Source organism: Ambystoma mexicanum, chromosome 5p, assembly GCF_040938575.1.
Source record: "Ambystoma mexicanum isolate Mex_15411 chromosome 5p, UKY_AmexF1_1, whole genome shotgun sequence".
In the NCBI taxonomy this organism is placed as follows: Eukaryota; Metazoa; Chordata; class Amphibia; order Caudata; family Ambystomatidae; genus Ambystoma; species Ambystoma mexicanum.
The window spans coordinates 1,061,429,515-1,061,453,680 of record NC_090930.1 but is presented as its reverse complement, the minus strand read 5'-3'; the positions used below and the strand labels follow the sequence as shown (position 1 = coordinate 1,061,453,680).

The following is a 24,166-nucleotide window of genomic DNA, read 5'->3' as shown; positions in this document are numbered from 1 at the left end:
GCTGAGCACCTGTAACCGCTTTGTTTAAAACACTGATCTCTTGACTGACTCAAAAGTGAGAAAGCTAGACAGGGAGCCACTGCCTCCCCCATCCTCTCCTGCACCGGCAGGTTTGGGCCAATGTCTGGAACCAAAAGTTGCCTGTGACTCATGACAGTGGATCACTCAGCTTGCACGTCAATGAAGAACTCAGAAATCTGTGAGAATTAATGTGAATTGTAGGACACATTGATTGTCACTTCGAATGCACCTGGAGGTTCCAGGTTCCTCCCAGGGCTAAGCCTGTCTGAGAGTCATTTGAATGTCAATCAACCCGGGCACCTTCCCCGGGGCATGGATGGGGCCGTCGCAAGGACCCTGTTCCCTTCATCCCCCTATGGTCAGACCCCGATAAGCAATATCAAAGGATCCTCCAACCTGGCGCGTCCTGCCTCCCCCTTCCCCCATCGTGGGGTCGGGAGGGCCAGGCACCCGTGTGCACCGTTGGTGGGGGCCTAAAAACTTGATGCAGCTTCCACCCGGGGGCAGCTTGCCGGGGTGCGTGTGGCTGTCTGTGGTATCCCACGGCTGCCTGCGCAGGACAGTCCTAGAGCGCAAGCCTCATGACCGCGTCCAGCGCACCACCTCTCTCGAGACGGGCTTCAGTGCAGATCGGCACAGTGCACACTCGGCCAGGCCAGAGGTGCTGGGCTTGGGCAACCCCCAATAGTCCCAGGCTCAAAGCTGGCTGCCCAAGCTTCGGCTCCCCGACTGCAGTCCATACAGAGGATTCAACACAGCGGGCAGGTTGGTCGGCCGGAACGGCGGATCTGCCCGCGGGACCGCAGACCTGGCACACCCGACCCCTGGCGGGCACATTTCTTCTGTGGCGGTGCACTGCGACCTGCTCTGTGTTGGCTAGGAAGGATCCAGGGGGCAGATGGCTCTCCGCTCTGGCAGGGAATGTTAGACCCCTCTTGCAGCAGTTTTGCCATGTCAACGGGGCCGAGGAAGATTGACTGCCGGTGTTCCCTTCTCCAGAAATCATTCCCAGCCCCTCTTGGGGGTCACCGGATTGGCGACAGGGGACAGGGCCCCCATCTCCCGGTGTGACTGGCGACTGGGGTGGAGTGTCCTCAGTGTACCCCCACCCCATCGCACCACTGGGATCTGCAGTGATGTCAGTTACACACCCGACCCGTCTTGAAAACATGGGCCAAGGAGTCTAACACGTGCGCAAGTCGGAGGGCCGAACAAAACTCTGTGGTGCAATGAAGGTGAGGGCTGGCGCGCCCTGTCTGAGGTGGGATCCCATCACGGCCGGTGCCCCATCGGCCCGTCTCGCACACTCTGTTAGGGAGGTGCAGCATGAACGTGTTTGATAGGACCTGAAAGATTGTGAAGTATGCCTGGGCAGGGCAAAGCCAGAGGAAACTCTGATAGAGGTCTGTAGCAGTCCCGATGTGCAAATCGGTCCTCCAAGGTGTGAAAGACTAATTGAACCATCTAGGTGCTGATTCCCTTTGATGTTTTCCTCAGAATAGCTGGCGCTCGGAAACCCCAGTTTTATCTTGTAAAGCAAATTATTAGAGGTCTTGGGGCAAAACAATCTCAACCTATTCTTAAACTTTAAATAGGTAAGAAGCCTGGCTTGCTGACGTGGAACGGGGCATGGAATGCGAGTGCCCAGTGGGCCAGTTTTGGTAAGCAGAATTGGCACTATGTGATGAACCGAACGCTGGGTTAAGGCGCCCGATGCCAATGCTCATGATACCCCAGAAAAGATGTTGGTTGATATAGATAGCAGGACGGTAGCCATGGAAGTCGGAATCCACAAGGAGTATAAACAACTAGCTTTGAAAATGGATGGCGCTGGAGCATCAGGCCCATACCTGGCTGTTGTTGGTGCTGAGAGCTGCAGAGGCTAAGTTGTGACGAGCAGGAGGGGCACTGCAGTGCACACAGAAGCTTGGAACAAGAGCCTGGGTGGCGCTGCAGCAGGTGCAAATCTTGGTGGTAGTAGCAAATAGTCAAACAATAAATTTGAAGGCCGAAGTGGAGAAGGGTTCCATGTGAACAGCTGTTGAACATGGGTCAGAAGGTACTGAGAAATGGGCAAGTGCCATTCAGAAAGGACGGGTGAAGGCCTGTGTTGCCCTCAGCCGATTGAAAGGGTATCGAGTTCAGATCCCCAAACCCAGAGTGGCAGGGACGGACACCCTTGCGGCCTCCAGTGCGGTAATGCAAATTATCCTAGAGAAGCTGTCTGGACCCACCGGGAGAGTTCTATTTTCTTTGTGAAGGGCATGGCACCCTGGAATGGGTTCGCCCTGAGAGAGAGGCATAAGCCTTGGAAAGCGTAGCACTTCCAACGGCGTCCGGTGTGCTCTCGCTGGTCCTTGAAAATTTGATGGAGATGGTGTAACTCTTGTGCCGGGCCATACCCATATCTGCAGCTGGTCTCCAAGGAGTACAGGGTGTGGCATATTAGAATAATGTAGGTAAGGGAAGTCAGCAAGTCAGAGCTGTAAATTTGGGTTAAGGATTGGCTCTAAGGGCTGGGCCCGACGGGCTGTGGTGCGAAGTGCAGCTGGTTGCGTGCTGCGGGTGGATGAAGTGTCTCCCCCCACCGGGGAGAGGGGGAGGACTGACTTTGGAAGCAAGCCAGGCCCTTCCTGTTGATCGCCCCAGCTGTGCTGGTCGCTTCTCAATGTTCCACTCCTGGGGTTCGGAGACAGCGTTCTGCCTCCACCAATGCCCAGCAGCTGACTTAGAAATGGTGTGGACCAGGGGATGCTAACTGTTTCATTAAACAAAGCAGCATTTGCGAAGGACCACGGAGGGTTTTGACACAATGTGATTTCTGCCAGTGCTCTGAATTTCAAAGTGAAGAAATTGAATGAAGCTTGGTAAATCCGCCAGCATACCACCAATGCAAATAGCGTTACCGCTACTCGGTCTGGCACAATTAGTGCTGGATCCCGAGTAGTGGTAAGGCTGTTTCTCCCCATTTTTTGAAGAGTCCATAGGACCCTATGGGGCAGAAACAGTGCTATTATCGCTGGTGGTATTAGTGCCACAGTGATAGTACCGCAAATGAGGAGAATGTGGAGAGTTTTACCTCCAGCAAAAAGCTGGAGGTAAACCTCCAACTTTCCGCCCAAACTCGGGATTGGGCGGAGTGGTAATGCAACGGTAATAGTGTTACCGCCACGTTTTTGCCACTCCGCCCATCCCCTGATGAGGCCCTACGCCTCCTAATACATTTGAAGATGTCGATTTGGATGTTAATGCAATCATTGTGTCTGGAAGGTGCAAAAGAAATCCCCTTGTTAAGTATACTAAAATCAACAGGGTCTGAAAGGTTTGAAACTAGGTTCTGGTTTTCCACTTTGGTTTCATCCTCTACTGATTCTTGTAACCTGATCTCGGTCTTATTGTTGATATTTCCTCCACTTCCTTTTCTTCTTCTGTGCCTCACTCCTCTACAATCTTGTTCTTGCACTGCACTGAACTCTGACCCCTGCTGGTCCAGGCGCACTAGTCACCCTTATCTCCCTTGCACTTCTGTCTGCGCACTTGCACGACCTTAATGTACTAGACTTAGCATGCTGTGCCTGCATGCATAGGCGCATTGATGACCAACCTTTCGTCCTATATGTTCCTCTCCCCTCTCTCTTTGTCATGCACTTACGCTAGTAGAAATGCCCTGGCCTAGTATGCTGGTTATTGCTGTTAGATCATTCAGAATCTTCAAGGCCTGAGAATGATACCGATATCACCTTGTTCCATCCCCGCTTTGAAGCGCTTTGAAGCACTTCACTTCTGTTTAAGCGCTTTACAAATAAACAATTACAAATGTGTCTTGGTTGGCCTATCTTTTTGTTGTAGTTCCTGGAATCCTACATGATTTTGAATCGTACATGCAATTTGTTGGTCTTTTCTGTTCCTGCAAATCTGGTTTCAAAGTTCCTTCTCTTTAAATTGGTTGTATCTTTGGTATCTATATTTGAAGAGCTAGAATTGCACTGTCTATATCCGAAACGCATGGGTGATTAGGCTAGTGAACTTGTGAGCATGGTGGTCTATGCATCTGATCATATTGTGGTTGGAAATTCAAAACCCTATTATCTCTATTATCTCTATAGTCCTTAACCTCCCTAAAGAATGTTCTCGACTTTCTAAATTTGACTTCATGTTGATGTTTTTTAGGATGTTATCAAAAGAATTATAGAATTTAGTTTTGTTGCGTCTCGCAATTAATTTTCCTGGTTTCTTTATTAAACATCTCAATTTGTTCTTCTATTCCCTTATGCTCTCTAGCTGCATGTTCAATTAGTAGTTTGATCCTCATGTCTCAGCTAGCATTCAGATCCTCTTCCCAGCTTTTCGGCTATCTATGAGTCTTCACAATTGCTGAAGTCTGGAAAAAATACAGATTCTCAGTCTTCTTGGGACTTTATTCTGTTCCAAGTATTACCACATTGTTGCTCTTTCCCAATTTGTATTTCCTTTATAGAAAGTATTTCTACCCTAACATATTTCTGCCTAAGTTTTTCCTGGATGTTTGTGTTGTTTCTAAAAGCATTGCATATTCTACCTCTAGGAGACAATAATGCTTCTATATCCTCATCCCTATTTAGCTGATAAATCGGCATATGTATAATGAAGGAGTGGCTCAAGCAGTATGAATTCTGAAGAACCACTAGATTCTGAAGGAGGGTTGAACCAGAATACAACTGCACCAGTGCCCTAAAAGGATCTTTTGAGAAAATAATGACCAAAAATTGCCACTGTGGCTGCTAAGAAGTGACCACTGTGCGACAAGCAAACACACCAATGGCCAAATATGGCCAAAGAAAAAACTGTGACTGGTCTAATTAATAAGTATGTTAAGATTCAAATGAGACAGTTCAAATTCAAATCAGGCAATTTTCAAATCTGGTCAATATTATAATGACTGCACCTCAAGTGATCAAAACTTTACATAGGATTAGCCTTAGTTTCTGTAGATCAAAACATATCTCCAAAATGTTTGTTTACATATTAGAACATGACAAAAAGTTGCATATTATTGTACCAGAACATAAACACTGCCCATTTCAGGGTTGTGCCAGTGATAATTTGGGATCCTCATTGCCAATCGTTCTCAGAAGCTCGCGAATTCTAACAAGTAATTTCCTGATTGCACTTTCAATACATAATTTATTACATAGACAAATGACATATACAACATATTTACTTCTACAATTGAGAAAATACCTAATGTTGATCCTTAGGCCATTCATTGTTGTTAAGGAATGCGTGTTGACTCAAACCTACATCCCAGAGAAAAATTCCAAAGGTATTCTCAACAACCAACTGTTTATTTATTTATTTTTAATTTTTGTAACGCCCTACACACCCGTAGGCCTCACAGCGCACGGTTCCTATTGCTTTCGTTTTTGGGATGTTTTACTGCAAATATGTATCCTTGTCTGGTATATGTTGCCAGTTTGAACACAAACACATGTCTGTAATATACTAGCCATATGTTTGATCCTTGATATACTGCTCTGGCTCTTTTTGAACTGTTAACTTTGTTGACTTTTACAATTTGTCACTATGTCATAAAAATACCTAATAAAGATGTATTTAACAAAAAAAAGAATAAATAGACGAGAAAAGAGGACAAATGCCCGATGTGGCTGGGTTTATGAATCTCTCCAGAAGGATTTAATAATGCAGACCTTGGAAAGCAGGTGCTTGGGGGCTCACATAGATTTGTAAGGTGCTAATCTTGACTGAGGCTGATTGCAAGGATTGTGTAGTGACATTCCATTTCACGATACTGATTTAGCCTCTTGTGCTGTGGTTATGCTATCTAACTACTAAATGTCCCAAGGGAGAAGCAAACTTTAGGTGCCGTAAAGGTGTGGTAAGTTGTGTTTACCTCACGTTTCCTTACTTCTGACCTATTTAGGAAAGTGGATGCTGCTTCTGTTCAAATAGCATTACCTTTCTGGCACTTACCTCCTTGCAAGCTCACCTCTCCCCACCCACCCTCATTTATCTCTGTCTTTAGCATTGCCCAAAAAGCGTTAAAAGAAAGTCGAGTTGCAGGACCACAGACATTTTATGCAAGTGCTTCACAATCGTCTTCCTGTTTGTACAGTTATTGATCTTTCGTACCACCTGTCCTTCTCTTGTGCAATTCTCCAGGTCTTGTGTCTCTATTGTGTGGCTCGTGGGAATCACATGAACATCGCTACCAATCACTAGAGGCCCTGGGGAGATTCCTTCTTTGACAGACTCCGTGTTTCTCCTTTTAGCATAAAATGGCTGCATTAAATGCGTCATGCCAGTCATTCTTTTAAGCAGCTTTAAACTCAGTGCAAAAATGTTGTGCTAGGCATTGAACCTTGGAGTTTACATATATATGTGTGTGTGCAGAGCTCTGAGATTTCCAGTGGGCATGTGTAAGAGAATCGCCCAAACGTGTTTTTGTGTTTGTAATTTTTTCTTTCCCATCTGAAATTTAGGAAAACTAAAAGTGCCTGAGTTCCAAGCAAAAACAGACTTGTGTTTGTGTGTGCAGACGCACGCGTGTGCCATTGTTTTTAATGTAGTTTATAAATTGAGCCAACTAATGATGCATGAAAAACTACTAAGTTGCACTAGAAACGTACCAGAAGAAGTCTGCCCAGCATATGCATTTTCCAATCCATCTCTTCTTCTTTCTTCTTTAATGTCTCCATCAATGAAGCCTTTTCAGAGCGCAATTTTTGGATTGCCTGGTTGTGGATTTGCTCCTAGCACGAAGAAAGCACAATTAGGTAATATTTCAGAAGCCGATTCTGAAAACTGAAAGAAGTAGATACTTTCAATTAAGCCAAGGCGAAGAACATGTTAAACAGTGATGAAACATGTCAACATGAATAACTGAGAGATGGGATAGAGTAGATCCTCCCACTCAACCCTACATCCCCTCCTGTGGAGAGCCCCAGCTCCTCCTACCTATCCCAGCTCCTTTGATACCTCTGCACCGTCACGTGTAAGGCCGCAGGTGGCCACAGCGCTTAGTTGCTTCTCAAATAGGTGTGTGCTTAAAAAAAAACGAAACATACAGACATACATTCAATGGTAGGAGTGTAGTGCTGTACTTTTGCATATGGAGTAAGGGCAGCGGCTACTGAGATTGCACATTTAATAAAACAATGGAGGTGTGCAGTGCATGCAAGAATTAGTGCGTTGCACTGAGCAAAGGAAAATTGCATGTTAGCCACCTTTTTAGTCATGTTCTAGACTTAGAAGTCCATTATGCATGTAAAGAACAACACATGGGCACATCCGATAGCCTATCAAGGGCTATCAAGCAATTAGCCAAGAGGGTGAAAGAAAGAGAAGCAGCATAAGATTGCCTGCTTTCATAAAAGCGAGGGAGCCATCAAACGATGCAAGTCCTCTATCGAAATTAAAATGTATGCGCTCATTACAACAAATGTAGGAGCATTGTGAAACAAGCATTGGCAAAGCCAGGCCCTTTCAGAAGGATGCTCAGACAGCACAGAGCTAGACTGAAAGAGATCCCAGGGGTGTGTGATTTGGGTGAGAGGTGCAGGCTGTATGGTCATTGGAGGTCAATGAGTGGGTAAACAACCACAACACCACCCACAGGCTGTTTGTCCTTCATCACATCGCCTCGCTCTCCTACCATCTCTCCTCATGATAATAGTTCTGGCTTATAGGCAGTGCTTTTGGCACTACCTAAAAGCCAAAACTAAAAAGAGAAGATTATAAGCACGTGGCAATTGTCACCTCCACATAGACCAGAAACTCAGATCGATGCACTATGTATGTACCACCTATTTTTGTTACCATTGTAACCACTACTTTTATGTAAACCAGCGCCCAGATGCCCCCGGGTTCAGTGCGCTTTATAAATATCAAAATAAATAAAGCTGCCTAATTCCAATAATTGGCTAAGACGACTCATGCTATGGAAAATACAAACAAGCTCTCTCATAAAGAGAGCTAGAGGAATGGTAAGGGGAAGCAGTAACCCAACATAAATATCATTATGTAATAGGAATTGATCCAGACCAGGAGCGAACAAATATGTCAGAACCTGCTGATATAAGAAGTATTTGGAAATATCAAGAAGTGACAAAGAACTCTATCTATGCTGTGCATAGAGGTGAGACACACATACAAGCCCTCTATGCTCCTCACATATGAGAATTTACCTGCAAAGCAATTACAGAGGCATCAAAAAGGGTATCCAGGGTGGCCTGCAACTCAAGACCTAACTATTATTCTTTAAATATTTGCCTCTTCATTTAAAAGAAAGCCTATGGATCACATTAAGGTTTTCTTTTTAAGTAAGATAAAAAGTAGCGTAAACAGGATTAACGCACCTTTTAATGTACATCCAAATTTAGAAACTCTTGAACACCGTCTGGTTTTGTGTGGTAAACCATTGCTGCATGCAATATTGCTGGTAATATTGCATGCAGTAATAACGCATTTCACTCCAAACTGGCGGATAACTGGAGGGTAACATGACTCTGAAACTTGCAGGCCATTTCTGTTAGCACATGTTTACTACATGCAGTAAAGGTAACAGAGCATTGCGGTAGTACTGAAAGTAAAAGTCCAAACTCCAAATGAGGACCTATGTTGCAAATCAGAAGACTGAATGTCAATAACTAACAGCAGAGAGCAGGTGCAGCACAAATCTGTGGAGGCCTTGATGATAAAAGGTCTAGGTATGGCAGAGTAGAAAATTGGGCTCAAGACAAGTAAAAATATAGGATCTGAAATACATAAAAAGAATAAAAACCAGAGATAGGGAATCGTCTGTCGGCTTGCAATAGCACCAAGGGAAAGCTCTCTCCTTCAATTCATCTAAAAACAAAGGTCCTAACTAATCCTGAAGAAGTTATGAGAATAAAGTGACAGCTAAACCCTCCTGCTGGGAAACACAAATGGCCAGCAAGCAACCATAGTATTCTTTCAGGAAAATTAGACAAAGCTGGCAAAAATACAGACATCTTTCACAAAGTCCACCCAAAGCATAAAGATGTGGCTCACGTTAATTGAACGTCACATCACATGTTGAAATACCACAGGACACCACAGCAGGAAAGCCTGAAATCCACCAGGAAAATTCCTGTGGATAATCAGAAGAGACAAAAATACATTTGTGAGTGCTAAAAAAGTGAATTAAACATGACCACTACGTATCAAGTGACTTTGGCAGTGGAAAAATCAAGACATAAAATGTGTCCCATGGAACATGGCTGGCCTAGCCGTGAAAGACACTGACTCTGATCTCCTAGACTCGTTGCTACGGTACAGGCTTATTCCCATGCAAGAAACCTATGATCACCTTAGGGAACTTAAAAGGTACACCACCACAGCACATGTCTCAGCCAAAGGGAACAAACACGGAAGAAGGCAAAGGGATGTATTAAACAGCTGCAGAGTGGAGAACATTCTTAGAATGGACCTTATCCCAGCTTGCTCACACATGATTTGTATTATAGACTTGCATTTCAAAGAAGCCTCTCTCCTAAGTGCAGTGAATGTCTATGCCCGATGCCCCAAAGTAACAAACCTCAGTACTATATTGGCAGGCATAGATAGACAAGTAAGCAGTCCAACATCTGCCTCCATATCAGGCGACATCCCCTATAATAGACAGCTCTTTGAATTAAATGGTGATACGGGATGTCAGTCCTTCAGACGGGCAGTAGGAGCCCAAACCCTTCACTTTCCATAAAAGGCAAAGCTGCGAAGGACAGGTTACTAGATTCTCTCTGCAGAAAAATGGGACTGACCTTAGCAAATAATATGGTAAGTAACTGTGGTAAAAATGCAAGTTCATCAAGGTAAAGAGGTGCAAACTTACCAGCTGGGGGAGTTGCGCTCTAAACGGCGAGGGGGCTTCATTGATAGCCACACAGTAACATGAACTAGGCTGGAGAATGCCCTGAATAACAGTATCTCAAGTTAAAGAAACTTAGGTAATAAAGATGGATCACAGGTAAGTATATACAATTTAGCATTAGGCTGAGGTGCGGCAAATAAGCCTCCAAGCATGCTTTTTCAGAAACATGTGCGCATTTCAGTAACTTGCTAGAAGCCGCAGAAGCTAATAGCACATTGCAAATCTCACGATCCAGAATCGCACAGTAGGAAGCAAATAACTTTTTGTTATTTTCCAGGTCATAAACCTGAGTTCACGGGTACCACCGAAAGGCAATGAATGCACTACCATTTTATAATTTAACATATTTAATCTACAAAGCCTGATCTACTGACGGTTTCAGAAAGCTCATGGCGGTTTCAAATTGCCCCTGACTACATTTCTGCCTAGGAAGAAGGGCAAAGGGTTCCTAATGTGCTACATTTACACTGTAACGTGTTCTTGGTTCAAGGCTCTGATAGTGATATGGTAGAAGACTTTCTCATGAGAACGACGATGAGATGATCAGTACATATGTATAAAGTTCCACTGGTCATCTCAAATGTTTCAAAGAATTGGCATTATTATGTGGGAATCGGGGGATGGATTGTGATGTCGCATGGGGGAACCAGGGGTGGTGTGATAAGGTCTGAAAGACCCAATCATAAAACGCAGTGTATGCCCCTATATATGGATTTGTTATACAATCGCCAATCAGCTATTCATGGGGAGACTTTTTTATGTTGCAGTGACTGATGTTAATTACCATAGACGATTATAAAAGCTTTTGATTTAGGGGCGTTTCTTTGATAGCACCTTTTCACACAGTTCTGTTTCGGGTTCTGTTTGAATATTGCTGTCCCAGCATCGTCTGGGGCACTGAATAAAACTGTGTTACTTCTTGCCTGGCTTACAATCCTTTTTGACTACTTTTGTAATTTTTTTATTGGTGAGTTCCAAAGCGACCCGCTGAACATAACCATGAGGCTCAATATACACATACCAACATTTTCATACCAGAAGAATGACTAGAATTCCATCCATTTGTTCAAATTCACTAATGCAAAACTACAATGGGGGGTAGGACGCAGACACAATCGCATTGCACTGTCACTCAACATGAAAAGCCTATAGAGGCAGACTGTCATGTCATAATCAGGAACAATTAGAAGTGATCAGCAGGACTAAACTAAAGCGGAAGAACATTGACTCGAAAGAGAGGATGGTGTGGCGTAAAAACAGGGAAGTAATATGTCAAATGTGATGCCCTCACTCAAGCCACCCCTGGCATCGCAAGCAATATCGCCATACTGAGCAGAAATATCTGGCAACTGTCTGTCAGCACTCTGAAGCATCTTGTAAGCATGCAGCTCTTTACCAAAAAAAAAACCTGAATAAAATAAACGTTGATGGGTCTGGAAGATAACCTTCCCAGCCAAATACATCAGCTGTTAAAGTGAAAGACACAGAATGCCAAGAACGTAGGCAAGCCATGAAGCATTAAGAACAAAGAAAATCTAGAAGAGATAAGCAAATGCAGACAGTTCTATGTTCATTCATCCCCAGTAGTTTTTGGGCACTACTGATTTACATATCTGGCGAGGAAGTTTGTTTCTTCCCAGCACTGTTTACTTTAGTCAAATTTGAAGGGAATTAAATGCGTGTTTGCACATTTTTAACTTCTGCTATTTAATTTAGAATTGAATTTGCTGCTAGGCCGTAGTTTTTATAATATTTGTTTTTAACATTTCTTAATCTGTCCTTTTCCAGTGTGTAACTTTTTACTTGCAGACCACTTAAAGTATTATTGTGTGCCTTCAGCGTAAGACTTCCTATCTTTTGTTGAAGTACTGATACGGGAGAAGACTACAACTCCCAGCTACCCTGTAGTTTTTGGGCACCAATAATTTACCTATAAGGCGCAAGAGCGCCGGCGCAAAAGGGGTCAGTTGGTCTGTGCCAGCTCATAAAAAGATGTTTGTTTCTTCCCAGCATTGTTGACTCTAGTCGAATTCTAACGGAATTGAATGCATGTTTGCAAATATTTAACTGCTGCTATTTAATTTAGAATTGAATTTGCTGCAAGGCCATAGTTTTTATAATATTCGTTTTTAGCATTTCTTAATCCAACTATCCATTTACAGTGGTCTGTGCCGGTCCGTGGTGCACACGGTGGACGGCTAATTCCTTTTTCATTCATCATGCTAGGCGAACACGTGTGAGTACTTCTCTGTTCACCTCCTGCTATGGTGTGTAGTATTGTACGCTTCATTATTCCTACATATCACGCTGTAATAATGCAAATTACATATACCAGTAGCTACCTACTTAATTTTAAGAATAGCACACATGGTATGCTTTCATTATGAAGTTTGACTAAAATCAGACAGTTTAGCATTGCGATAAGCAACCCTTGGGTGCATCCCGTGCTACAGTACCCACTCTGAAAATAGCATTGATTAATGGACGGTACACCATAAAAAATGCAGTTGCATTGAATTAAGTTATATCTACTATGAAGCTCAACATGCTTTTCATAACTGAATGATGGCTCACTGATAGTAGCACTACTTATTTCTGTCTTCTAGTAACTGATCTTCTTCTAATTAAATGGCATAATAGAGTGAATCAAAAAGGAGGGGGCATGGCCATTTTAAACCAATCCTCCCTTGAAATTACACATTTTCACCCCCTTGATTGGGATACTCCATCCCAGGTACTGGCTTGTACTTATCATCCATCTCCTAATGGAGACTATCTACTGCTACTTTGCTATAGACCACCTGGCTCAGCGGCCCCTTTTTTAGATGCTCTTGATGCCTATTTGGGGTCAGAGGCACTTCACCACCAAAAGTTGATTATTTTAGGTGATCTAAATATTTGGTGCAATATTCCTGAGGAAGTCGACTGTAAACATCTTCATCACATTATGCAGATTCATGACTTATATGTTTTGTCTAGTCTGCTAACACATACCGGGGGCATTGCCTGGACCCTGTGCTCTGCCAATGGTTAAGACTATGTGAAGATGAAATAACCATAGTGCGTTGGTCAGATCACTCTATAGTGTGCTTTTTAATTCCTAATACTTATCTATCTTGTCCACAAACTGCAACCACTAGGACACGGAGGAAAGATCTCGATTTTATTTCGATTAAAGACTTATTGAGGGATCTTCCTTATGTGCAACCTACCACTAAACACACCGAACTCTATTCTAATCTTATGTCACACCTTCAAACTAACTGTAACAATATTGCCCCTCTTAAAAATATAAACAAATCTCAGAGGCATAAAAATCAGTGATATAATGAAAAATGAAAAAGCCTTAAGCAACACTAGAGGGAAAAGGAAAGCCTATGCCTTAAGGCTAGAGACATAGGTGGTCATTCCGTCGTTGGTGCTAAGGGAATAACGATGCCGGTAAAGAAATACTGGCATTGATTACCATTACGGGCTATTCTTACCAGCCCGACCACTATTAGCGGCATCGTAAAGTACGGTGCTGTTAATAGCGGTCTGGGCGCGGGCACGCGACCCACCATTCCGGCAATAGAGGCATGCCGTAAACAGGAGGAGATCACAAGGTAAGCGGACATGCAAATAACAGCTTCATGAAGGCGTTAAAAGTAGTTAACGGCATGCCGTAAATACCGGCATTGCAGACCTACCGTAAAATGCCATGTGCAGTGATTCCAACTGCCACAGGTGCACACAATCAGCACAGGTGGAGGCAATGGAGTCTGGCCCACTACAAAAGTAGCGCACCCACACACCACACCCCTTACCACACCAAGATCAATCCAATAGCAGCATCAACACATCAGCAGGAGGACATGCATGCATTGCAACACCAGCAACAACACCAACACCAACAGCAGGCACCACAGAGGAGACTCAGCAGGAGAAAGAGGGTGAGACAGGCCCTGCATGCCCCACCAGTGCAGCCAGCATAACCACGCATGCAGCCCCCAATCCCAAACATCAGAGCCAGTCCTTCCAACCCAACCCTGCAGCACAACCACACCCTGTACCGTCTGGACCAGGACACCATCAACACCATTGTGGACATGATACACGACTGACAGCCTCATTGAAATACGCACCGCCATCCCCCCTCTACTGAAGGTAGTGTCGGTGCTCCACTTCCTCTCAACAGCCACCTACCAGCACACAGTGTGGCACATCCCCACCCTCATTCACTTGCATCCTGAAGCAAGTGGCGGATGGCCACCTCAAGCACACAACGAAATACATGTCTCTACCACGGACTCCCCAGGAGATACTAGAAACAAAAGGTGGCCTCCATGCCATGAAGGTGGTTTACCGCAATCACAAACTATACCACTACAAACAGGTGCAGATGGAAGGTGACGCACGCAAGATCTTCACACATTGTTGTGCCCAATATCCCGGATCAACCACAGGAATGCAGCATGTCACCATGGGAATAATCAGCCAGCACAGAATGCCAAATATTGCAGAGCCTACTGCTAGCACTCACCACCAGAAAATCGTACACAACACAACAAATCATCAAATTCACGCACACACATCACTATACGCACATAATGCATGACCTACAATACGGCAGAGCACACCGTGTATCATCTTGAAGATGCAACCCACACCATAATTCCATGGCACAGGACACATTGAGGGTCTAAAAATGGCTTGCATACAAACAGGGACATGTGCATGTGACGGACGATAATCTGCCGGCAAGTGTGACTAGTACAGCTGTCCATCATCAATCGCTATCCCTTGAAGCCGTGGCTCCTCACCCCTTTCGGAAACCCACAGAACGGGCACGAGGAGGACCACAATCGTTCCCATGCCCGTACCCGTGTGGACATCGAGCAGACCTTTGGCCTGTTGAAGGCACGATTGCGCTACCTCAGCCGGTCTGGTGGGGCACTCCTCTACAGGAGAAGGTGGCCAAGATGCCAAGATCATCATGGCATGTGTCAAGCTGCACAATATGTGCATCCGCTGGAACGTGCCCCTGCCCCCTGACATTGAACTGCAAACACCTGGTGATGATGAAGGGGAAGAAGATGATGTGGCTGGACATCATCGTGGTGGCGATGCACAGGAGGAGCGCACTGTGCGCAAGTCAGTGATTGCACAATATTAGTGACACACATGGCAGCAGAGAGTGACATGATGGTTGGACAGAGGGCACTGGGTGTGGGGTTACATCTACACTATGCACTGTAACTGAATAAATGACGGATGCGCAATGATGAATGTCCACTCAGGTCTTGTTTTTCACACAACCGGTGTATTAAATGTAACAATATAAATGTAAGTGAAAAAACTGTCCACCACCCTCACCCCCTCCCACCCCCTCCACAACTCCCCCACACACCCTCACCCCCTTCCGCCTCCCCCCACAACTCCCCTGCACACCCTAAACCCCCTCCTCCCCCCAAAACTCCCCCACACAAGTCCCATTGAGTCTCCAGAGCCTCCATGAGGATGCCCTGACATCTAATTTGCACTCCCTGGTCCGGGGGGGGCATGTCTTGCCGGCGCTGGGTACGGGCCGACCTGCGGAGCGGGCTTGTTTGCGTTGAACTAGAGGATGACAGTGTGGTTGCCTGCTGTGGTAGTGTAGTGGGATGCCCTGCCTCCATGGCATAACACCTGCCGGCGGGCCGAGACCTCCTCGCAGAGGAGGCTGGTGTTCTCCGAGAATGATTTCGCCATGGAGGCAGTGTTGTCCGTGATGGACCGGCCTAGTGCGGCTAAGTCCTGACGCCACTCCTCCCTGGCCAGTCTGCTGTCCTGGACGAATTCACGCACAACGGCAGTCAGCAGGTCAGACCACTGCGGCCCTGCGGGTGCACCAGTGCTGGTAGTGGGCCCCTGGCTGTCCTGCCCAGCCTGCTCAGCTTCCCTAGCCCTGATAATGGGACTGAACTGTCCCTCCGTCTGCTCAGGAGCAGTCTGCTCTGGGGTGGTGGCGTGCTCTGTATCCAGCGACGATACTTGGGGGGATGTCTGTGGAGTAGGGGTATGGACCACATCTGAAAGATCGTCCTCCATGGGGACCTAGATGTCCTCCTACCAAACAACTTAATAATAAATTGATAGCTCTGCGTAGCGCATGACAAATCTGCTATTTGACATCTGCGCCTTGACGCAGTTTCTGCTTGGACCCTATGGGCCATGCGCTTTACAAATGTTAAAATCAAATCAGTTGACCAAAAGGCCCACAGTTGGCAAAACATTGACAAAAAGGCCAGTGAGTAGATAAACAACCCAGCTTGAAGACATCCTCAGAGGACATCCAAAAGAAATGTATTCTATTTCGGTATACTCTCGTTTTGCTTGTTTTTGGCACACATACTGCCAGTATTTGCCTACTGAAGAAAGTGGCCTGTGCTATTGTAGGTGGCCGAACACACACTCACTGAGAAACACATACAACAAACATTGGCAATGCCAGCAGTTTGGACTTTTGTGTAGGCCTGGGAAAGACACTTGCCAGACAGTTCCTTAGTGGTATTAACTGGTCATTGATGTTAGCAGGTGCAAAATGGTGCAAGTACCTGGGCATCTAATAGCAGTGCCTGGTGACTACCTAATACTTATACACAAGACAAAACCTTTTGTCAATGATTGTTTTTAACAGGACTTCAGTGAATGACATGCATAGTCTCATGAGCTGCTGCGGCTTTTGCTCTGGGACAGCGGGACCGGTGGGTGTCAGTAGCGGCTCAGCAAGTCGGCGATGTCTTCACTTAGACCCTCATTGGCCACAAACCAGTCTCATGGTTTATCGACTTCCCTAGATGACTTGCCATTCAATCGTACCCCTTCGGTATCACGGCAGAAGTAGGGTTCTGATGTCCCGCCTCAGGCCAGCCATACCTCCACTCAAATGGATATTCTTTGGGTACGCCGCTCGTGTTTCCCCACTGATTATTCATTTCCTCCTGTGACCATGAGTTACTCAATCAGCGTTTGGTTTGCTGGTAATTGTTTCTTCGCCTCTTTGATCGTTCTTCTGTTACTCTGCATCCACAACTTCCCTTCTCCAACTACTGCTGCCCTACCCTCTTTTCCTTGTCCCTCTTCTCTTCTTATTTTTGGGTCCGCTTCTCTGATGGCAGAACAACTAGAATGTTTGTGGTAGTTCTTAAGTGTAGTCCAAGCATCCCCAGGGGGTCTCCTCATCTCAGTTAAACCAGCCCTACTCATTACCAGGACTCCATTGTTCTTCCTCGTAGCAGGTTCACTTTTACTCAGGTACAGTCCTTTAGATGGTAGAAAAGGAGATGAGGCTGTGAGACCTTTATGATAGGGTTCTGTTTTAGCCTGGTGGTAAGGAGGGTTTCTCCTTAAAGGCAAAGGGACGATACCCTTGGGTTTGTCACAGGGGACAGAGAATGGGAACGGCAAGGACAGGATGTGGAAGTACCCTTAAAGAGGCACAGAAATATCAAGAACCACTGTACTGCAGACAGCCTCTTACATAGTTAATGAAGAAGCAGCTGGGATTAGGTCATCATTACGCAAGGGCATTACTCTGTGGTGGCGTTTTCCACTTCTAAAGCTCATACCCCCTTACCTCCCCACTGACTAACATTAACAATTAAGCAGGGGTCACTTGCAACTAGCCCCACCCTCCAAATGCACAAAGGGACACCACCTCGAAAAGTCATTTTCAAAATAAAAACAGTGAGAAAAGCTTTTCAAAGGGAACATTTCTATCGTGCCTAGAAACACTTGTGTAGAGGCGTGCTACAAATGACTCATCATATAATATCGTAACTTAAACCGGCTGCAAGCAGTCCTCCACTGGAACAGCACATGCCCACATGCATATTTGACTGTCAAGGCAGACAAAGGTAAGGACATACTTGTGAAAGAGGTAAGGGGAGGTGGCTGCATGCCACTGGCCACGAAAGTTGCAAACCATGTATAACAAAAGTAACCATACAAAGTAATTGCAGTGCGCAAATCTAAGGCAGGAAAACTAACTGTCGCAGACAGTTCACCATAACAAGCCACAAGAAGCCAAATTGCACAACATTGTACTGTATAAATGATAAAAAAAGAGTTAACAAAATTAAAGTGCACTGTCAGACTTGCACAGTACAATCATTTCAACTAAAGAAAGCCCAGCTACAAAGGCGCTTCTAAAATAAGCAAGTAGCATTGAGGAGAGACAAGGAAAGCATGAGTAAACGTAACAACATAAAACACAAACAGCACACAAAACATCCCTATCATCTCCATCCTTTGCCCCTCTTTTGCACAAGATCAAGCGATTGGCAAAAAGATTAGGAAAAAGCGTTATATGCCGGCGTACAACGCTTATTACATCGGCCCCCTGGCCAAACCATCAATGTCACTTCCTAACCCCCAATCTGTCTGTATTAAAACTGTTATATCAACTTTTCATCTTTTGTACTCAGAGGGACAAGGACTGAATACTTTAGTAAAAGGCTCATTAAAATGCTTAATACAAATTGAATAGCCTTAGAACGCAGAAACACAAGAAAAACAAATCACACAGATAACACATCTGTGATAGTTATGCTCACATTGGCCTTTTCAGTTCTGCTCACATTTTAGGTTCTTGGAATAGTCACTTGCCCAAAGTGTTGTCAAAACGCAGCTGAGTAAGCACCTAATCTCACACCGACATCCCAAGTGATTTGAATGAAACACTTTTACAAAAGTAGAATTCTTATGCATGTTAACTAACGAAGGCTGAAGGGCCAATCTCTCGATTTAGACAAGCATTCTAAAATTGTTTTGCTTTTCCCTCCAGCGCCTTCGATCTTGCATCCCTAATTTGTTTAGGTATTGCACAGCAAGACAATCCATTCTCAAGAGGACATAACATTGCACTTGATCTCCAAAAACCCTTTAAGGCAAAAGACCCTGCCAACAACCACAAGCAATTTTTGTCCATCATCCTTTCCCCCTCCGACCATATTCTTCCCGTCACTGCATCTACCCACCTAGGTTCACAGCCCATCAACCTCAGACCTGAATCAACCCTCATAGCCAGAAAAAGCAGAAACATTGCTTACTCATTTCAAGATTCCATATGCTAAAAAGGCCATACAGTTTCCTTTGTTTCCTGTACCATCAGGTCCACCATATCCGAATACTTCCATCCCAAGTGAAGATGCTGTGTCCTTAGCCTCTGAAGAGACCTGCAGTGCACCAGGCCCTGAAAGATCACCTAGAGGAAGGCTGACAAATAGACCTATCAATCTTGCCAAATCCCTCTCAAAGAAACGTTATCCAAGGAAATCGAACTCATCCTTGCTCCTGGTTTCTATGACAAACCAAAGGAACTGAATTTGCTATTTTGGCCTGGTTTATATCTGGTTTCTCCGAATTCACTACACACCTACACTGTCCAGCAAAACCACAGCTAACTCTGTCCACCTCACCATCAAATGCTGCTCCCGGGACATAACCAAAATTTCATCCAGGCACATGATAACTCTCACCCCTTTTGCCCACAGCCAAGCTACCATTAGACACAACGCACTGGATGAGAGTGAGCTCAAAGACCAGACAAATTAATCTGAACCTATTTTCTCCCCATTTGAACTGCAAATATCTCTGACCCTTGTCAAAAACTAGGAAGGTCAGATAGGCACCTTTGAGATCTACAATGGATAATGATAGACTCCCAGTTTGAGGTGTCCCTCAGAAAATGTATAACAGCCCTCTTGAAATGGTGATGTAGGCCCCATTCGTACAGTCCCTAAACTAAAAACTGGCATCATTTACTTGTCTTTCTTTGAGACTAACCACATGTTGACATACACATATGGTCTCCTTCCTGTATTATCGGCTCTTTTCGCTGTCCTCTTTCGAACTTATGTGTCTATTAACACTCTCGATTTTGTTTTGTACCTTAGTTCTCTCGTCATTCACTCTTGAAACGGATCTTCCACAGATCCTATGTGACAGTACTGTCCTGCACTGACTCCAACCACATGGAGATGTGGCTGGTGACCACAAAGGATGATATAATACTGATATTAGGTTTTTACGTGCGCAGAATGACAACTGCCTGTCGTACATAGAATGGATGCTTTTTTAAAACAGTGGGGTATTCCTACAATTACATGTAAGGAATAAATTACTTACCTGTAAATCCTGTTCTCCAGCATTGGTATCTTTCATGACTTCACATGTTTTAAGAGGTTGACACCGTCAAAAAGCATATAAGCCACCTTCGATTGGACCTCCATCCGGAAATTGGTGGCTTTCAATGAGCCTTGGCGCAGTAAAAAAAATGGCCCACTCCCCATTTGGTAGAATCCTGTATCTGCAATGTCGATTGCCATGAAAAATGACATGATCTGACGCGTCTCACCTTCATGCAGCAGCGCCAGTGCTTCGTCCTGCTTGTCATCTGGGAGAAATTCTAGGATTGGTCCCAGTTTATGGTCGCAGTGGCTATATATATAATTCTCTAACCTAAAGTGCTCAGCTGCTTGCCCTCCTTCTCTGGGGGCACAATCGAGGGGGAGGAAGGATTGCCAGAACACTTACATGCTGCTTCAGAAACAAAAGAGTCCAGGCAAGGTTGCATGCACAGGCATTTTGGCATGGAATCAGGGACCTTGTACTATTTCTGAAGGTCATCATTTTTAGGAGGCACTGAGAAAGGGTTTTTCATGACATGGAGGATGTCCTCCCAGATATCCTCTAGCATCGGGGTGGACACCATTGATTTTCCTGAAGATTTTCATCTCTGATGAAGAAAATGTTCCTTTTGCTGCTCCAGAGGTATAAGATCGAATAGCTTGGGCGCCCGTGTCATGAATGCATGAAAGGAGCCAATCTCATCTGGCAGTGAGTCTCTTGCCGCAATTTCGGGTAGCCCACCGTCACCTGGCACTAGATCTTCAAACTCATCTGTAGAGTGCGTGCCTGGAAGACCATCCAATGGAAAATCGTCAATGTCAGAGTCAGTGAGGGGGACAGGTTATATTATGTTAAGTTAAGAAAATGTATAAAGCGCACGATCACCCGAAGGTATCATGGTGCTAAGTGGGAGAGAGAACAGTCAGGAATACCATCAAAAACGAATAGGTCTTCAGGGCCTTTCTAAACGCAAGATGGTTGGACATCTCTTTTAGTGGACGTGGCAGATCATTCCACAATTGGGCCACAGCCACCGAAAAAAGCCTGTCCTCCAATTCGATAACAGCGGAAAGATGGCACATACAGCAGGCCAGCTGAAGCCGATTGTAGTGGGTGATGTGCAAGGCCCGATGGACCAGCAGAGTGCCATAAACTGATTGTGCTGGGCCAAAGGCAGCCAATGCAAAGTGGCAAGACTCTCTGCTATGATCTTGAACCAGTCATTCCACCTCAATTTTTTCTTTGCGTTTTGTGGCCGGTATAGCAGCATCTCTGCTGATAGGTCTTCTTGCTCCAAATAGTTCTTCTGTTCTTGGGTCCATTCTCTTAGCATTTTTGCGCAGGTTGAATTAGGTGTTACTCTCATAATTTCAATTGCTGGAATTTTTTCCTTTGAGATTGTCTTTCGATATAGGCACAATTGTTTCCAGCTTACTATAGAGTTTATAGATTCTAGTGCCAGCTCGAAGCGTATACGTGCTATTGGAAAACTTGATGGTAGGTTCATTATTTTCCTCCAGAATATGGCTTCTAGTTTGGCCCAGTTTGCTGGATCCAGTTTTATCAGTGTTTCAGCTCCATACACTAATGCTGGGATAACTTTGCTTTTGTAAAAGATTGTTATTGGTACAAAGGAAAATTTACCATATCTTTTGTGTAGTAGGACTCCTTGTCTGGCAAGCACATACATTTTCTTTTGGAGCATCTCAGCCCATTCTGTTTCATCCTTGTTTTGGTTGATCGTGATACCCAAATAACTAAATGAATGTACTACTTTTATTTGGGGACCATTTATTTTTAAATTTTGGGCTACGTTCTTTAGATTTCAGCTTCCTTGTGGCCATGATTATCAATGTTTATTTTGAGCTCGTTTTGATCCATATATTTTGTCAATAGGTCCATGCTGAGTTGTAGACCGCGTGGAGTTTTGTCTAATAGTATAATGTTGTCAGCATACATCATTATGGGCAGCGATGTTGAGTTTTATTTTTGGTGGATTGGTTTGTGAAGCGCTCATTTCTTGCTCAATCTCCGCAGTAAACATGTTGAACAAGGTGACCGCCAATGGGCAGCCTTGTTTAAGGCCATTCAATGTTTATATCTCAATTGTATGGATACCATCGTTGGTCAGTCTCACTCGTATTTTGGTGTCAGAGTATAGAAGTTTGATCGGCTGCAAGATGTGGTCTGGGCAGTTCCATTCTTCTAACTTATTCCAGAGGATCTGGCGGTTTATAGTGTCAAATGCCAAATGGAGATCTACAAATGCCATCCATACTGTTGATTTTGTCATCACAGCTTCCTGCTTTACCAAGTTTAGAAGGAAGAGATTTACTTCTGTACTTACTTGCCGAACGAAACCTGTTTGCCTTGTTGCAAAATGATTTTCGTCTATAACCCGTGTTGTTAGGTTTTGTAGCAAGATGGTTGTGAAGATTTTCCCAAGGGGATCTAACAAGGCTATTGGCCTATAGTTAGCCAGATTTTTTTTGGACCTTGTTTGTAAATTGGGATGAGGGTTGCGGATCTCCATGTATTTGGTATTATGTTGTGATTGTTTATTATGGTTAAGAGTTGAACCATCAACGTTGCCCACACCTCTGGAGATTTCTTAGTGTCTTCGTTTGACAGCCCATCAGGCCCAGGTGCCTGTGACGTGTTGAGCTTGTTGATTGCTTGGATAATATCCTCTTTTATACTGGAGATGGACCACTTAGTGGTACTAGGTCTCTTATGGTTCACTACTGTAGACCTCTTACCGTATCATTTGACAAAATACTCTATCCAGTGTTTTTCCAGCACATTTTGTGTAAGGTGGTGTTGTATCGAATATGTTGAATTTAGCAGAGCCCAAAGGTCTCGGGTATTTCGATTTTTGAATGTAGCATACGTTCTGCGTCCACCTGTAATAATGCACTTTGATGCGTTTTTATCCAGGTTCGGTATCTGTTTTTTTCTTTTTGTATCGCTTTTTTGGTGTTTGGGTTGATGGTTTTATGTAGGAGTCTAAATTCCTTCCTCAACTCTCTTTTTTTTTCTCTGATTAGTGGATCATATTGATGTTTGTGAAGCTTGTTGGCGGTCAAAGTAGTAATCTTTGCTCGCTGGTAGGGGATTAATAGCCATTCATAGTTAAGCTTTTCGATCAGAGTTTTCTATGTACACAAAAAGGTTCCTATCATTGCATCCAACTGGCATGGATTATTTCTTAGATGCATTTTTTGCATGTTAAGCTCCATTGCTGGTAAGGGTTGTTTATGTCTTTGCGTGCCTTGGGTCGACCAAGACAGGGATAGCATGCAATGATCGCTATGAGAAGTTTGCAGTATTTCCATCTTTCTTTATGCTTGTTGAATACCTGATGAGCTGAAAATATAGTCCAGGACAGCCTCTGAAGAGCGCTGGATCCATGGTGGGATCATTTTATTTTCATTTTGGTTATGGTATATCCATGCACTGGTCATGGTTCTCATCTCCATTTCTTTGTTCCACATTCTTTCTTTGACCGATAATAGGTTTTTTCCTTTGGCTCTCCCTTGTTTGTCCATTAAGTGCATATTCAGATTGCCACAGATTACTATCTCAATGTTGGGGTGTATTGCAATTAAACGATCAAGCTCTGTCATCACTTTGTCTATGAAGATCGACTCATTGATTGCCACTGGGTTCCAGTAAAAATTGAATATCAGTAGGTTCGGGATGACCCTTGAGGACTTTGTCTGGGGCCCAATTCCTTCTTCTCTTTGCAGTAGTGTATATTGTATCCAGGGGTTTATGTTCTTGATTTCTATTGGGGTCCAAGGTGAATCCATTTTTATCAACATCAGTTGTCCTGTTAATGGTCTTCCTTTTGTTGTGCTTGTGCTGGATTATGAATGACAGTATATCCTTCACAGAATGGTGGCTGTGTCATCCACGTCTCCTGTAGACTCATGATGTGGCTATCTGATAGGCATGAATGTGTCTGCTCAAACAGATTACTAAACCCTCTGGTGTTCCACGAGATCAGTTTTGTCCCTGCTTGTTTGGCCTCTGGTAATTGTTATCTATCTTGGGTGGTTGGGTTTGTTATTGCATTCCTCTCCTGGTATTTATCGTCCCCCA

General features: G+C 44.4%; 1 protein-coding gene across 1 annotated transcript in view; it reads right to left on the bottom strand.

Moving 5' to 3' along the window:
- Positions 1-24,166, bottom strand: part of LOC138481743 (cancer-associated gene 1 protein homolog) — a 947,940-nt gene that overhangs the window by 509,140 nt on the left and 414,634 nt on the right. The window contains exon 7 of the mRNA XM_069613838.1: positions 6,648-6,770. Coding sequence (XP_069469939.1) covers positions 6,648-6,770 — 123 coding nt within the window. The remainder of the gene's footprint in view (positions 1-6,647; positions 6,771-24,166) is intronic.